Here is a 16,075-nt window from a genome sequence, read left to right as displayed (position 1 = left end):
TCGAGTCATGCTGTTGCCATTGTAGGAGCTTCTGTTTACCATATTTTGATTTTTGTGTCTTCCATGACATCCACTTGTATTACAATCATAGCTGCTGCTGGGTAAAACTGATACCTCAGCTGGTTCTTCTACAATACGTACAGTACATGTTATTGGCTGGGTCTAGGTCAATGCACCTGTCAGTTGGCAACAGTAGAAGAGTCTTGTAACTGTCACTTACAATGGGAATGGGACCTGTACCACCTGATAATAAATAGTGAATACATGCAATACAAAACAGAAAACTACAGATCAACATTCTAAAGTGAGAACGGAAATCTCTGTCATTCATGTCTCACTTTGATCCTACAACATACTTAATGATTATACTGCAGCATTTATATAATGTTTGTGTGGGAGATTCAAAGTTTTTTACAAGAGGCTTTGTAAATTGCCCAATGCTTTAGTTCTTTTTCCTTTCTTGCTAAACAAGAAATAAATAGCTCAAATTAGCTATCTGTTCAATTAGTTTCAGCAATCTCTCTTTTCTTACATGCAAAAATAAGTCCTAACCAAGTCACATCTTTCACCCATTTAAAAATGATTTGTAAATGAACATATGGTTCATTTACTGGATAAAGTGTTGAAGTCTGTGAATAGTACATTTGGTTAATAAAACCTTTTATCTGCTCATCTTTCATTCTGCTGTAGCTATCTCATAACTAGTTGCGGATTTGGTATTGTGTTTTTCCAAAATATATGAGCTCCATCATCAGAAAAATGGTTTGCAAAAAGGTATGTGTGGGGCTTCTTGCTTTGTTTTAGCTTGGTATGTTCTTATAATCTTACAATAAAAGATAAATTACTAATGGGCTCAAGGCAGCAAAAGCCCTCTATGAATAAACATACAATCATGCGCAGCAAATCTCAAATACATGGTACAGTATGTGTTTCCATTACACATGATAAAAGCTCCTGACTGTGACAAACAACCACAGAGAAGGGAATGGTTCTGAAGGCAGAAGGCATTAAATTAAAATCTAAAACTTCATCAGAAAAAGGAAAAAAAATTTTCAAAATCATCTCCACTTATGTACAAAACATTTGCCAGAAAAAAAAACATCTGCGTTCTTGCTATTTAAATGACAAGATCGGGATTTCAACTCCTCTAATGTTGTCTAGGTTTTTGTTTGATTTTTTTACATTGAAATACAGTTGAATTGTCCTGTAACATTTTAAGGGATTTTATATTACATTGCATATTTTTATTCTTCATTCCACTTTATGCAGGTATATTGATACCACATGGATTGAAAATAATATTATTTTAAAATGCTTAGAAAAACTAGAAGGTTTCCTCCTGCTCTAAGGATTATTAGGTCCAGACAAATATATGTGTTACGGAATTCACTTCATTAGCTAGTTCTGTGGTTTTCAGCTTAACAGGGAAGTTGTTAATGAAGTAGGGTTCTGCCTTTTTATTCCTGGGTACCTGCTAAAAGGAGATCTCTGGCATGGAAAAGGAAATTAACCTATTTAGTTTACAACCCATTAAAAATGTTTGAAGGGACTTGAGAAATAAAATGAAATTAAAAACAATCCTCAAAATATGGATTAAAACGTTTAAAATAATGTTCCTTTCATACAGCAAAAAAAAACACACCGTGTTATTCGGTACACTGTAGTATACTGTATATGACAATTGAAAGGAAAGAAAAAAAATCTGTTTAAAGTAATCCTTTACCTCTTAGCTGTCTCCAAAGTAAACCTCTTAATTTATGAGCCATGAGGACATTAGTTAAATGAGAAGAAAGTGCTTAGTCCTCTTCAATAATAAAAACAGAGGAGACCAGTGCTTCGCACTATTAAAGTGCCAATAGAGGGAGATTAATTCCACGGGAAAAAAAAAGTGCTCACTAAGATCTCATTTAGCCAGAGATCCCTCTCTGTGTAAAACAGCCAGCTTCTGGACAGAGTGCTTTCTTCCTTAATTAAGAATATCACGGGGGGCTGACTGGACACTTTCAGTGGACTAGCACAGCGACTAATGACTTTGCTCAGTAGATACTCTTCTATTTGGCAAGAATCCCTGGGCTGCCCTTGAAGGGGGGGGGGGGGGGGTACAAAGGGAGACAAAAGCAAAGCAAATACCAAGACATTTTCTTATGAATCTCTCCGTCAGACTAGTCAATCCCTCTACCCACTTCTTTTAATTAAAATGGTTGCAGCCTCATTTTATGATTCCCAAAAATTCTTTACAAGTAAATAGCCCCTTCTCTGACCTTCAAGTAACAGTCCCTGTATTTCCAATAATTATTTCTTCTATTGAGTCCAAATCATCCCTCAATCTGAGATCTTTTCTTCTCAGCACCCACTCATTTCTTTTTTTTTTTTTGTATTCCTGATATTATTTTTTCAGAGGAATGGAATACGAGCATACTGTACCTAGGGCCTTTTACAGAGGAAAGGTATTGTGAATTATCCAAGAATGTGTAATACAAACTGATTTACACAAAAAAAAACATTCTAGCTTAGGTCAATACCTAACCTACATTCATAAAAATACAAATTCTTATTTTTAGATTATTATTAAATAACAGTTCACTGGCCAGCAGTGATACATTTGAGTAACAAAACACACTCAATGGGATATAAATCCCAATGTGGTGCACGGTCAGGACCATGTAATCAGATTACTGATTACAATCAGTACAATCCAGACCTTTACTTTAAATCTGATGTGCACTGTTTCTGTACAATGGAAAAGCTTACGCAATCCAAGACCAGCTTGTGTGCATGTGTATATGATTCAATGCTGCATTTTACACAATATGTCTTATACTCATCACAGAGAATACTTTTAGTAAAAACTGACTATAGTAGTTTTTGAACTGCTAAGTTAAAAACCAAAGCACTTCTTAATATTTACAAGAAAGAGTGCTTCACTTTTTATTTATGTCCTGGGAGATAACAAAGATAATTTAGGTTAGGTCATAACTTTGACATTATACAAACATTTTAAATCTTTTTGTTTCCAATAAAGTAGTGGAGATTGACATTCCCCTTGAAAGATAACAACATAGTAATCTGAAAAAGGACTCACTAAGCCATTATAAGATTTGAGTGTTTATCTTCTGGCACAGTTCATTTAATCTTTGATTCAAAATGTGAGTGAGACCCCTGGAATGTAGGCATAAGGAGAGTATTCACCCCCAATGCTGCATTTTGATCTAAGGTGCTCCCCCACTTTCTAATGGATACCATCTCTCATAATAAACCCCAGCTGTGGAAACGGTAAAGCCCCTTTGCGTGTGAGCCTTTTAGAATTTACCACACTGCTTAGTTAACCAACACGTGATTCATATTCTGACATTGTTCAACGGAGGCTGTCCCACCTGCACCCTCTCAAGCTACAAATTAATACAGTGTGTGGGCACAGAGAGACTGAATTGGAATAGGTCAAAGCCCACGGGGACTTAACAAGGATAAATAGAAAAAAGCAAAAAAAGACAGTTGAAGAGAGAATCTGTAGCACTGTTTGGCACAATGTGTTCAATTAACTTAAAAGCACATTTAAGAGACACGTCTGAACAATGTTTTCAACCACATATTTCTCCCCAGTGCTAATCTTCATAAAATGGAAAGATCTTTAACTACAGATAAAAGAAAATGGGGTAACTAACCAAACAGCAGTAACACATAAGAGTTCAGAATAATAGTATACCTGCATGGTGTTAGATGCATATAAATGATCTCAATTATGTTTAACATTAGCTGATTATAGTTAGGTGAAGTGTGACTACACAAAATGCATCTTCAATTCACAACACACCTGTACAGATCTGCAGAGGAGTGTAGAATATGCGGCCATATGTGACCTAGTAGCCTGCAAGCAGTGCCAGATGAATATCTTTAAAACAACCTCATTCTGTTTTGTATGTATTGTGTAGTACAAAATAGAAAAATAAATCGAACAAACAAGCATTAAAACTCAAAGGACCATCAGAATTCAAGGGGATTCTTTTTAAAATTTCCAAATAGTCAATAAGGTATGGGGTAATTAAAAAGGAAAAACAATAAACAAAGTTAATCAGTCCAAAACCGTGTTTTTGCAATCATAATTTTCAAAGAAGCTTTACAGTATGCTACCTTTTAAGGAAAACAAGTTATTTGCAGCAACATGGTCCAGGAAATGAAAGATTCAAACTAATAATTTCCAATTATGTATCGGGTCAAATTTCATATATAAATTATCTTGATAGAATACACTTCCTAATATCACATAAACCATAATATTGGGAAAAGGCTAACTCCTCAGTCAAAAGGCTCTAATTTAAATTTAAACCAATATAACGACAAGACTGTGTAGGGATTCTAACTTTTAAAAATAATAGAGATGGTGCCTTGTTAAGTCTGCGAAAAAAATGCTCTTGCCAAATGAAAACAGACTGTAACAATAATGTTGTTGGACACTGCATCAAAACAACATGAGCATACGGTACTTTTATTGTTGCTAAAGTGCTGCAAAATACACAAGGTGACCTCTTCTTCTAAAAGTCCTAGCTACACCCACACACCCTCGGGGCCACCCTTCAACTAAGAGCTGTCTCCCAAAGCTGGCAGAAGTACTGGTACAGAAACAGCCTCACCTTGTCCCTCCTGGTAACTCTCAGAGGAAAGAAGCACGAGAACAGGAACTTTCCCCAGCTGATTACCGTCGCCAAGCACCAGTTCAGACGGGCCATCCCGCCTTCCTTTCTTGCTGTCTTTCTTAATTCCCAGATATCCAGCCAGATGCTGGTGCCAGTACACCCTTACGTACAGTATGCACATACAATATCTCCAGAAGATGCATTTGAACCTAAACCCTGTGCTTACCCAGCACTCTTCACCCTAACTGTCATTTATCGACGACGCCAAAGTGCAAACCCACATTGCCAGAGACGAGCACATGCTAACCCTAGACTAGCAGCGACCATTCCTGTCATACATCATCCCCACTCAGGATACCTACATCTCTCTCTGGATGCTGCAGCACTTTCACTGAGAGGGAGGGGAAGGAGGAGGAGGCAGGGGACTGAGGAAAAGAGAAAGAAGGATAATCACAGGAAGACATGAAAACAGGAGTCTGGAAGGACAAGGATGAGCTCAAACTGAAAGGCAGAAGCTGAGACACAAAACAACAAATATACTGTAGAAACACTGATTGAGATGAGCTGATATGCAGTATGAACAGCATGCTGGGAAAGATTTCTGCGCATGCAAATTGGCAAATGCAATGTAACTCAGCTTTTCTTTTTGCTCATATTCTCCACTTCAGGAAAAGGGTGAGAACATTTCAACAAAACATTAAGGGTGCAAAAAGCAGTTACCAGCATGAACTGCTATGAAATTTGATAGTGTTATTATACATTGTTTAATTTAATTGACAGCACCTTTTACGAAAGTAATTAAAATAATATTGTAAATCATTTGATGTTGAATGTTTTCTTAAGAAATCACTGTACTTACAGAAAAACTAACACCTGTATTAAAAGAAACAATATATTTGTGTATTTCAAAGCTTGGTATGATGATAATGATAAAGATGAGATAAAATAACGTACTGTATAACAGGATTTTCCATGTAATGAGAACCAGAAACCATTTAATTTATGCCGTGGTACACTAAACAGTAAAATAATGGATGACATGTCAGTGTGTTACAAATCAAATTACATTATTAATATAGAATTAAAATGTCTAATCAGATAATAGTTGAGTGACAATCGTGGACTACTAAGAGAACGAAGAATATGTTTGGGAAGCACTGCTGTTTAGTATTATCAAGACACAGGTAAACAGGTATCTAAGAGAGACACAGCAAGATTCCTGCAATTCATAATCTAGAATTCAATTGCACATCAGTCCTTCCTCCCTCAAGGCCCATACCTCATTCTTAACTAAACTACCCATTAAGAATAATAGACCCTGCAATCACTAAAGACAGGTATTGACTAACAATATATACTTGCTTTCAATCTGAAAAAGTGATGCAAACGCACAGAGCACTGGCTGAAATATAGCAAGCCCTGCAACGTAGAGCCATAGACAATAATGAACAACCATGCGATAAAAGACTTTGACAGATGAGAACATTGCATATACTGTAGGATGTCCACAATTTTTTTTCAATCTGTTTTTCTATGGACAGTCAAGAATAGAATGGTGAAATAAAAACACTTAAACTAATTTATAAATTTAGACACTGTCACCCAATTAAATAGATTTATATGACCACAAGAAATGTAACCACTAAGAAAAAGAGAGAGAAAATGAATGATGAACCACTGGAACAATTTAACAATTATTCTAGTCCTAATAGTTCTCCAACAAACCAAGTCTTCTCTTCTTATATTTGCACTCTTCTCTTCTTAACTACCTTCATTAAAATTTACAATGGTAAATGTACCACAGTTTTTTTTTATTTTCACTATGGTTTTATTATACAATTGTATGGGGTATCCAAAATCATGTAAATAAATGCTAACACTGAGCACACAAAGATTGAGACTACTTGTATACGTATACACAGTAATGTTGGAAACAAAGGACACTAGCTCATGTTTGGTTATTTCCTTTCATTTCCATTGCTTTTCTGCAGTATTGCACTAAGAGCTATGTTTTTCCTTCTAGGTGAAAAATGTTGAAAAGGTCTTTCAGATTTGAAAGGCATGAACTGCTGTGCCTTTTTAACACTTATAGGCTTAACGTTTAAGCCTAGAAATGATATCTACTGTACACCAGACCACTATTTCCTGCTATCCAAACAATGGTTTTTACAGCTGAGGTACAACAGCTTTAAGGTTAATAATCCGTACATAAGGTATTTGTTCATCTGCCATGCTCTACTTCATTAATCATATCCTTGTAACAGTAAATGTTGCATGTATTAGTTTCGTATTACAGCAAAGTGGGTATCACTTTACTATTGGGCTGTAAAACATCAAACAGCTGCTATTTAGGAACACTAATCTTCTCTGAATAAAGGGTCTACTGGTGCTAAATAAAATGAACCACATAAGCATTAACATTAAACACATGGATAAACAGTAAATACAGTACATATAAAAATACATCTACTGTATATAATATAATATTAACATACATTTCACTTTTTGTATGTATATAATGTACAGTATGGCAAACTGGTCTTGTATGGCAAACTGTATTGGCAGTATACAGTATGCATGTATAGATGTGTCTTTTTGTCATTTTTTGTTTAAGAAGTAAAGATTAGATTAAAGTCTGATAATTGATGATGATATATGAGTTTATTTAAAAATGTTTCATTATTTTTGGACACTTAAGCAACCCCATGTTTCTTTCAATTTCTCAGCGCAATTTGTATTGTATTATTCTAATGGGCCCTGTTAAAATATGATTGTATTTCATATTTTGTCATCTGCACAAAATATACTTAAAACCATTAGGTAAAAATGGAAAAGTATAACATCAAATAAATCATCCCAAAAAGTAGTACTTCTATTCGGACCAGCTGTCCTTGCCCAACACACTGTGCCTAACACATTACTCTACAGTATATCCCTAGTTACATTTATAAGTGCTTTAGCAAAATATTAGATAAAGACAATTGCTTACTTTCTAAATTTCCAAGTATTGCATCTGTAAGAGTCAAAAATAGTTTCTCACAAGACAACAATATAAATATTCTGATATACACCCTTGTAATCAGAGAGAACAGTAAATTAGTATGATCACAGTTCCATTACCAGTAAATTGTTTTACCAAGGTAATGTTTAATTTTCATTCATCATGAGAATTGTTGCACGGTTATTACACACAATACCATGAAGATCATCACTTCCACACTCTCAGCATTTGGAAATACAAGCAGTACTGAAGTTGAAGCAACTCAATTTTTTCTAACTTCAGGTGTCATACAGAAATACAACTGATGTGCTATTGTTCTCATATTGTTCTGTTTATTCAACCTACAGTACATAGAAAACCAGAATGTTTTCACTGCTATTATTCCACTGGAATAATAATTCCTATTAAATTTCCTTTCAGCCTCTGATCCCCTTACTGGCCAACTGGGGGCATTAATAATACCTGCAAGAAAAAAACACTCCTACTTGGTACAGACATCCAGTATCTTTAATCCCACTGCCATATATGTGTGTGCATTTATTCCTACTAAAATTATTCCTCTTTTTTAAGATTTCAGAAGTGTTTCAATAACACATCTCTTGGCTACATAACACTGAGATTATCATCTTTTCTTGCTAAATGGTTTCTCTGGTTTGCCCTATGTGGATATAAATCTACTGGATGTTCATTCTTCATATGAAGTAACCTTCATAACTTTCATAACAATACAGGGGACTGTATTCATCAACTTTCCATTATGAAAAACAATCCCTCAGGATTTTGTGTTTGCTTTATCAGGAGGAAATGAACAGTCAAGTCCAAACCAAAAGATGGCCTCTGGATGGGCGTATTCCCTGTCATCCTGTCTGAAACAATACCGAATACTGTACAGTAAGTGTTGATAATAGAAGTGAACGCATGATGCTTACGCCTGCATTTTATTCACTGCTAAGACTCAATAGAAGGAACAGTAAGAAAATGATATAGTACAGTACATGATACATAATACAATATGCACTGGATACAGAAATTATAGACTAAGTCAAAATATTATACCAACTTCTGACAAAGGGGAAATCTGACATATTGCAGGGTCAAACTGATTTATATACGGCATGCACACAAACTGGAACAGGTACTGTATGTTAGTTACTAAATGTCAACATAAGTTTAATTTTAGAGCCAAACTTTCCTTGGCATTTTATGTTTTTATAGTAGTACATTTTAAAACCTAGTGTGCTTTTTAATATCACTACAATTTAACTACAATAAATTTATTTCAGTGCATGCAACATATGAACGTTGCCCATAGTAACTTATTCTTTTTCCTACAAAACAAAATTATGTGAAACAAAATTAAAAGGCCATTCTTTTTAGCTTCCCAGGCAATGTAAGTCTTCCTTGAATGCCTCTGAATTACATCTTTAATATGAATGATAAAAGACCCCACAGTGGGCTCATTTTCTCATGTTTAAGCTTACAGTTTAACAAAGGTGATTAGTTGCTTGTCCCTAATGATAACATCCAGCACATTCAACCCCTGTTTTTCAGCATAGATGTACATCATAGAGACCTCATACACACTGCAAATACAAAATAAAATTGTATAACATTGAAGTATGGTAATTATATTATTCTTAAATGCAGTTTATAAACTGACAGTGACAAATCTTGTTTTTAGGAAGAGAAAGTTCTATGACAAAATAAACAGATGAAGAGAAACATATGACATATCAAAATATGTTCCAGGAGTGACATTCCTAAACAGCCAGAATATATTCATGAGAACTAAAGTGAATTGAATACAGCAAATCTCATATTCAACTGTATAAATTGGTAATAGTACAAAGAAAATTATTTATCTTAACAACGATGTAAACTTGCCACAGTACGAACACAAAACTGTGAAGTTACAGCATTCTAATTTGTACTGGGTATTTTCAAAATAGGTTATGCCAATTTCTATGTTTGTTATGGTATATTTATACAATACCTTTATGTTAATCTAATAATTTTCAAAACAATAAGACTGGCCATAATTATTCATCAGTGAAATGCTTAATGAAAGCAACTGCTATTATTATTAATCTTAAATTAGTTTCATTCACACCTCTGACAGGGTTTGCTAGTATCCTTTCTCTGTAATAATTAAAGAGGATTCAGGGCTCATCTTTTAAATATGACTTGTACTGTATATTAACTCATACGATATGAAGTTGTGGTCAAATTACAATTTATAACACAGGTAGGAGAAATTGATAACACTGATGTTAACACTATAAGAATCACTAAGAACATACATTTATATTAATAATCTGTTCCATCTGTTATAGTTTCACAAATTACACTGGAAAATCCACATACAGTATGTTAAGAAATATATCTCTTTGAAATAATATTTCCGCAACCTTTTCTTCTAAAGCATTATTTCTTATTTTGGATCAAGCTACAAGTAGGTCTTGTAATGTTCATAATGTAAAAACTACTGCACTGTATATTTAGATGACTTTTCTCAATAATTAATTAAATTATTTAAAGTGAAAAATGTTTTCACCTAATTGATTTAAAATTCCATTAGGAGATTGAGCTACTGTTTCTAGGGTATAAGCAGAGCACACATGAGCCTCATTTAAGTAAAAATTCTTTATATTAGGCCAAAAACTGTCTTCCTTCATCATGAGAAGAAGTAAACTATACATAAAACTTTAAAACTATGATATTTATCAACATGGATCTTGGTGACATGTCTTAATTTGTGGGTGCCTCAGAAATAAAAATTATCTGTTTCTTGTCACGTATCTAGAGGTGCAGACACATGTTAGTTTGGAAGTGATGGTAAGAACATTCTTACTTTGGAGTGATGCTAAAGAGTTCAAATACAGGAGCTTTATTTGATAGGTTTGAAAGCAATCTCAAATGAATCTGGTGGGAATCATCTCATATAAAGATCTTACAGACGTTGTCCTGTAGCCAAACAGAAGATGGAGAAACAAGAGCAGTATCCAAGAGGAGAAAGCTGTTGCAGGTACTGTAAGTGTGAGGAAGGGGTTGGGAAGTGACAGATGACAAATGGTGCATGTGAGTAGAAGCGGGCGAGACAGAGCCCCTTGTGATTAAACCCCTAGAGAAATCTAACTAATCTCCCCCAGTTAGCTGCTACTCTCCAGAAAAAGGTGAGGACAATACTAAGAAAACACTCTTTTGATTTAAGAAGGAAAATCAATCTTAATTAAATAACCTTGCGGTCTTTTTGGAACACCGTTACAATATTGTTGATGAATTGACATAACGGTCTATGTAAACATTTAATGAAAGTAAGTCCCCAAAGTATTTCTTCCATGTAAAACTATTAAAAAAACACATATGTTTATCACAAAAACAATATTGGTGGGTTTTTTAATAAAAATGATTTTAACCATTATCAGCACAAAAAATTCAAAATACAAGTATACATTCTCCATCCTGAGAGAAATCGTTTCACTCTTACAGTATTAAAGTACTAGAATGATTTTCCAAAAATGCTGAAACAATGACGTGCTGCAATCGGCATCTGCTTAAAATAATTTGTTTTAATGCAATAAAATAAGAAAATGTCTCCCTTTCCCTGAGAACGTCAGTGCAAGTAGAGAGGTCATTTGAGTTTCTCTGGGTCCTTAGCCAAAACTGGAAACCTGGGGAACTAGACAAAACACAAAGAGGTATTACAATCAATAAGAATAGTTAATGTAAGAAATAACATGTATTGACTGTTGGATGAGTACAGATTAAGACTTGGGTGAGTCTGGGACATACCATCAACAGGCATAAACTACTATAGCTTAGCTCCTTTTTCTATTTCCAAAATCAAATTTAATAATAAGAAAAAAAGGGAAAGGGGAGGGTGGAGGATTAACAGAACTTGTTGGGAGCTGAATGATGCAATAATTGGCCATCTTTTGTTCCTAAATTGAAGATTTCTGTGGTGTTGTTGAAAGGCTGGGACAATGGGACTGCAGCCGACAAAGCCAAAGAATATTCATTCCATTTCCTACCCTTAAGGATTCTGGGTGCTGGAAGCTTATCAAAAACACATAAAGTCTTTTTTTCTCTCAAGCCACAAAAGGACCTGCTGCCCTCCACCTAAAGGCAATGAATTAAAATTGAGTCATGAATTGGGTTTCAAGGGGGCTGGCAAAAAAAGCAGCAAAGGAATGTGACATCAGTCTTTCCACTGGTGTCAAAACCAAGCACTCACTCTACTATTTCACTGCATCCTGTGCACAGGACAATACAATTACCTTGAAGAAGTAAAATGAGTACAATTAGAATAAAATCAGGAGTAGGACGGCTTTAGGAAGAGTGGTGGAATAGTGCTCTATACAGTTTTGGCCTAAACACTTCAGTTTTTGCAATTTAGGAAAAATATTCAGACTTGTCTGCTGCATTAAAAAAATATTTTTTTAAGCTGTTCTAAAGTTCAGTATTACTCTTGTCTGTGGCTTTTTCTTAGTTCCACCAAGTAAGAGTCCAATAAACATAAATTACTCCTCCACTTACAATATGTTATAGAGGCAACAAAAAAACAGTCTTCATGATGTTTTGAATCGTCAACATTCCTTAACGATGCTCATAGTTTTAAAAGACCTTAAAAGAAGTGATAACATTGTTTCAATTTTTTAATGTTCAGATTACTTCAGAGGTTTACTGACCATCCTTTTACTTTATTTTTCAACATAATTAACATTCACATTGTCTCCCTAATTTTGTTTTTTTTATTGTGGCACAACAAACTGACAGTGCTCCATGGGACCAAATGCATGCAGTAACTTACTCTTAAATGTGTATTTAGTGAATGAAAATGAAACCAAATCACACAGAGAAACAAATGTTCTTTGTAAAAAAGTAGTGATTGAATGGAATTTACTGCATGTGGACAAGCTTTGCATGCCAGCCATTCAGCAATAGTCATTGTTCCATGTATTTAAAGACACCCATGATTACAACCTTTTGGAAATAAGAGATGTGGTGACAGCTCCAATTTCTTCATTAATGCAATCACTGTAAACGGTCCCCTGAAGTATTGCTCAGTCAGTAAAGATAGGAAGGTAATGCTTGTCAAGACATAAAAAGTATGGGAGACAGAATGTTACCATAATACACTGTGACAAAAAAATTACTATAATTCTAAAATTAAAATGCAGCTACATACAGTAAACACTTTTTTTTAAAAGCACAGATTATAGATTCAACATATTTTTGTCATTGTTCAAACAAGATTCTGACAACATCACCCCTCTAATAAATGCTTAGTATCCTAAAAGGCAGTGTTTAGACTAAGTTTAAAACAGTGGCAGTCATTTGTGGGATTCAAAATGAGTCATGAATGACCAGATTGCTACAAAACACTATTCATATACAGCGTAATATGCCAGTCTGATGAAAGTATTAAAGCAAGTCTTAATGCAGAACAGAGAGAGAATAATAACCAAAGGTGTGCTGTTTATTCACAAAAACAAATCAAAGCACAAGCCCCATGTTGTGCACTATCACACAACCTTGGTGATTGGTGAATACAAGATTTGAAAATTTGGTGATTTAAACATTTTAAGTCTCAGCTTGTGTTATGAGCCTTTCAGGTGAAAACCTGAAAGCTGTCCATCAAGGTCTAACTAGGGAGTTAATCATCTACTGTGTGACTGTGCTCATATTGTCAATTTGACAAAGAAACATATCATATACTGTATTAATCAATATTGACAAATAATAGAATAGTCCTTGTAACGAATCAGTTTCAGCCAAAATATAATTATTTTTATAAATTATAATAATTATTATATTTATTTATTTCAATGTTAAAAAGAGTAGCTCTTATTCTGGACAAATAATGAAAGATAAAGTGTTCTCTAGCCACTTGAACCAAAATTGTTAAATTTAAATATATATATAACGTTACAACACTTACTTTTTATTCAGAATGGAGGACTGCAAGCCTTACCCTAACATCACAAATGGACAAGTTCCTAAGACAGTCTTATGCTGAAGGAAGTGGAGGTGAAGACAGGGAAAACTTCTAAACAGTATAACACTGGCTCAAAGCTTAGCACCTTCTTTTTTGAAGATAAATTACTGGGATCAAATTTAATTATAATAATTTAGAAATGATTAAGGCAAGGAGAAAATAAGAGGGAGGCCAAATTAAAAAAAAAACAGCACTACTGTCATCTACTTCAGCCTTCAGCCATCCCCATTTGCTTTATTACTTTGCTGATAAAGTAATATTGCTTCTCTGCCACAAAAGTTCTCACAAGGTCACCAGTAGCCTGCATTCATCTTAAAAGGTGTTTATCAGAAACGTACCATCTCTCTCTTTGTGACAACCAGGAAAAAAGGTGTACATGTTATGATATCTACATTATATTACAATATTCTCCCTAGATCCATGTTGAATACAATTCCGAGAAATAAAGTAAAAGGTTTATGCAGCCAGTGGTTGTTAGTCAATGTGTATTTGCGCAGTAACACAACAATGTAAAACGAATGGTATGTTACTGCACACATTATTAGTGAGCACCATTTCAGTTCATATTCCACTTGTGGTTTAACCAGCAATAATCTGTAAGAAGCTATGCTGAAAGACACACCGGAGAGTAAAATACCAGAACAGTGTATGAAACAAAGTGAAAGGCATTCATTCCATTTCAGATGTGGTAAACACCCTGTATGCTGCTATACATTTTTTAAATGTTTATTATAAACTGCAATAGCTCTAAGAAAATGAATAAACCTCATTCAGCAAATTAAAAATGTCAAAAAAAGTCAATCAAAGAAGATACAGTATTTTGACCAGTCAGTGCACAAAAACAAACAGAAAGGTGTATAAACTATAGATCAAGTCAGTTCGCCTCCACTTGAAAGTTATTCTGAAACATGTCATTTCTGCTTCCTGTTCAGCATTGTACATCCAGGGCCTATCATTATCCCAAACCTTTCTCCATCACAAAATAATTGGCAAGACACTTGTAAAACAAAATCGTAAGGACATGCTCCACCGACAAGTTTCTATACAGTGAATGTGACACAGGGCAAATTCCACAAAGACAAATGAACACCCAAGAAGTGTGGCAGATGTTGTGATCAGCAATGCTTAACTTGCTAAGTAGAAAACATTAAGGGAAAACAAGGCAACACAATAGTGCAGGCAGCAACCTGACAGCCTATAGCTGTATAAATATAGACTAGCTGCATTCAAAACTCAGGCTCTGTTATAAAACTATGTTTACCCTGATTTTAGTTTTAATATTAAGCTCACGCTTGTGATTTCCTTTACATATTTTTAGGCAAAAGTATAGCTGTGTATATCTACAGTATACCGTTTTAAAATCTTTAAAAGCTGTTTTACAATTCAAAGTCACCATACTGTAGCTAGGCTTGGGTAGGGGGCAGAATGCATCTCACTGATACTACTGCAAACATTTGTATGAGACATTTGAGACATATAACTGTTAGTTATATGTCTCAAATGTCTCATATCAATGACCAATTTTAGGTGAGGAAATATGGATTTATCATAACCGTATTGCTATCACATAGCAGATCACCATTTCAACAACATTGCACATACCCTGAAATTAAACAGATAAAATTAAACAAATACTAGGTATGTTCCCAGTTTTGGTTTTTTGACCTTACCTTTATTTTTTAGACTTTACAGGTTTTGAAGTCCTGAATCAAGTGTGCTGTGTGTGTGAAATATATCTTTTTAAAATCAATATATTGTTACATATTTAAAAAATTTCAGTTTCAAGGTCAGGTTGTGATGCTCCATTTACAGTTGAATAAACTGACTTATTTCAGGTTTTCATTTTAAAATATATCACATTCTTTAAAAAATGTATCTTAATGGAGGGCATGACTCTCCCATTCAATGCAATACCTTACAGACACATACTGTATGAATGCAATTTAAAAAGTCAAGTTTTTCAAATAAACCTATATAATGAAAGTATTTCCTAAATGAAATAAAAATAAGAAATGCACCACCTCATGCACCTCAATGCACAAAAATAAGAACACAGACCCCACAGTTTCTAGTGCAAGAAAGTATAATTACTCTGGTATTTTGTACATTGAAGTAAGGTGAACAATCTAAACTGTCACGGAAATTTCCATTCTTTTTAGTTTAAGCCAAAAATCAATTTGGCTGGCTTGTAAGCCTCACCTTGAATAAGATGTTAGTTTGAACAATACACATGGTAATTTCCACTGAGCAGACATGTCAGTAACAGGAAAAGGTTTTGCAATTCCCATCTGTTCAGTAAAAGGACATAAATAAACCCATACAAAAAACAGAGGTCTAATCTGTATAATATATTTGATTGGATCCTTTTGTAAACAATTTAACCACCGATAGTGTATACTTCATTGAAGAAATATCTAAAGGCACTCCTTACTAACAAGTTAGGGC

The 16,075-nt window shown here is 34.4% G+C and overlaps 2 protein-coding genes across 11 annotated transcripts in view; one reads left to right on the top strand and one right to left on the bottom strand.

Annotated features, from left to right (window-relative positions):
* tns1b (tensin 1b) overlaps window positions 1–16,075 on the bottom strand; it is a 254,799-nt gene that overhangs the window by 199,059 nt on the left and 39,665 nt on the right. Inside the window, exon 1 of one of the 9 annotated variants that reach the window (XM_015359172.2) lies at window positions 4,629–4,739. The exons of the other annotated variants lie outside the window; for them this stretch is intronic. Coding sequence (XP_015214658.1) covers window positions 4,629–4,724 — 96 coding nt within the window. The 5' untranslated portion in view covers window positions 4,725–4,739. Of the gene's footprint in view, window positions 1–4,628; window positions 4,740–16,075 lie in introns of those variants that run through there. 9 annotated transcript variants of the gene reach the window in all.
* The window catches only part of LOC102686226 (gastricsin-like), a 29,576-nt gene continuing 18,498 nt past the window's right edge, over window positions 4,998–16,075 (top strand). Inside the window, exons 1-2 of one of the 2 annotated variants that reach the window (XM_015359183.2) lie at window positions 4,998–5,306; window positions 8,431–8,523. In XM_015359183.2, the coding sequence (XP_015214669.2) occupies window positions 8,474–8,523 (50 nt within the window). In that variant the 5' untranslated portion in view covers window positions 4,998–5,306; window positions 8,431–8,473. The remainder of the gene's footprint in view (window positions 5,307–8,430; window positions 8,524–16,075) is intronic. The other variant, XM_015359184.2, reaches the window with a different exon arrangement.

Source organism: Lepisosteus oculatus, chromosome 12 (assembly GCF_040954835.1).
Source record: "Lepisosteus oculatus isolate fLepOcu1 chromosome 12, fLepOcu1.hap2, whole genome shotgun sequence".
In the NCBI taxonomy this organism is placed as follows: domain Eukaryota; kingdom Metazoa; phylum Chordata; class Actinopteri; order Semionotiformes; family Lepisosteidae; genus Lepisosteus; species Lepisosteus oculatus.
Note: the sequence above shows the minus strand (reverse complement) of the source record. Positions and strands in the feature narration are given on the sequence as shown.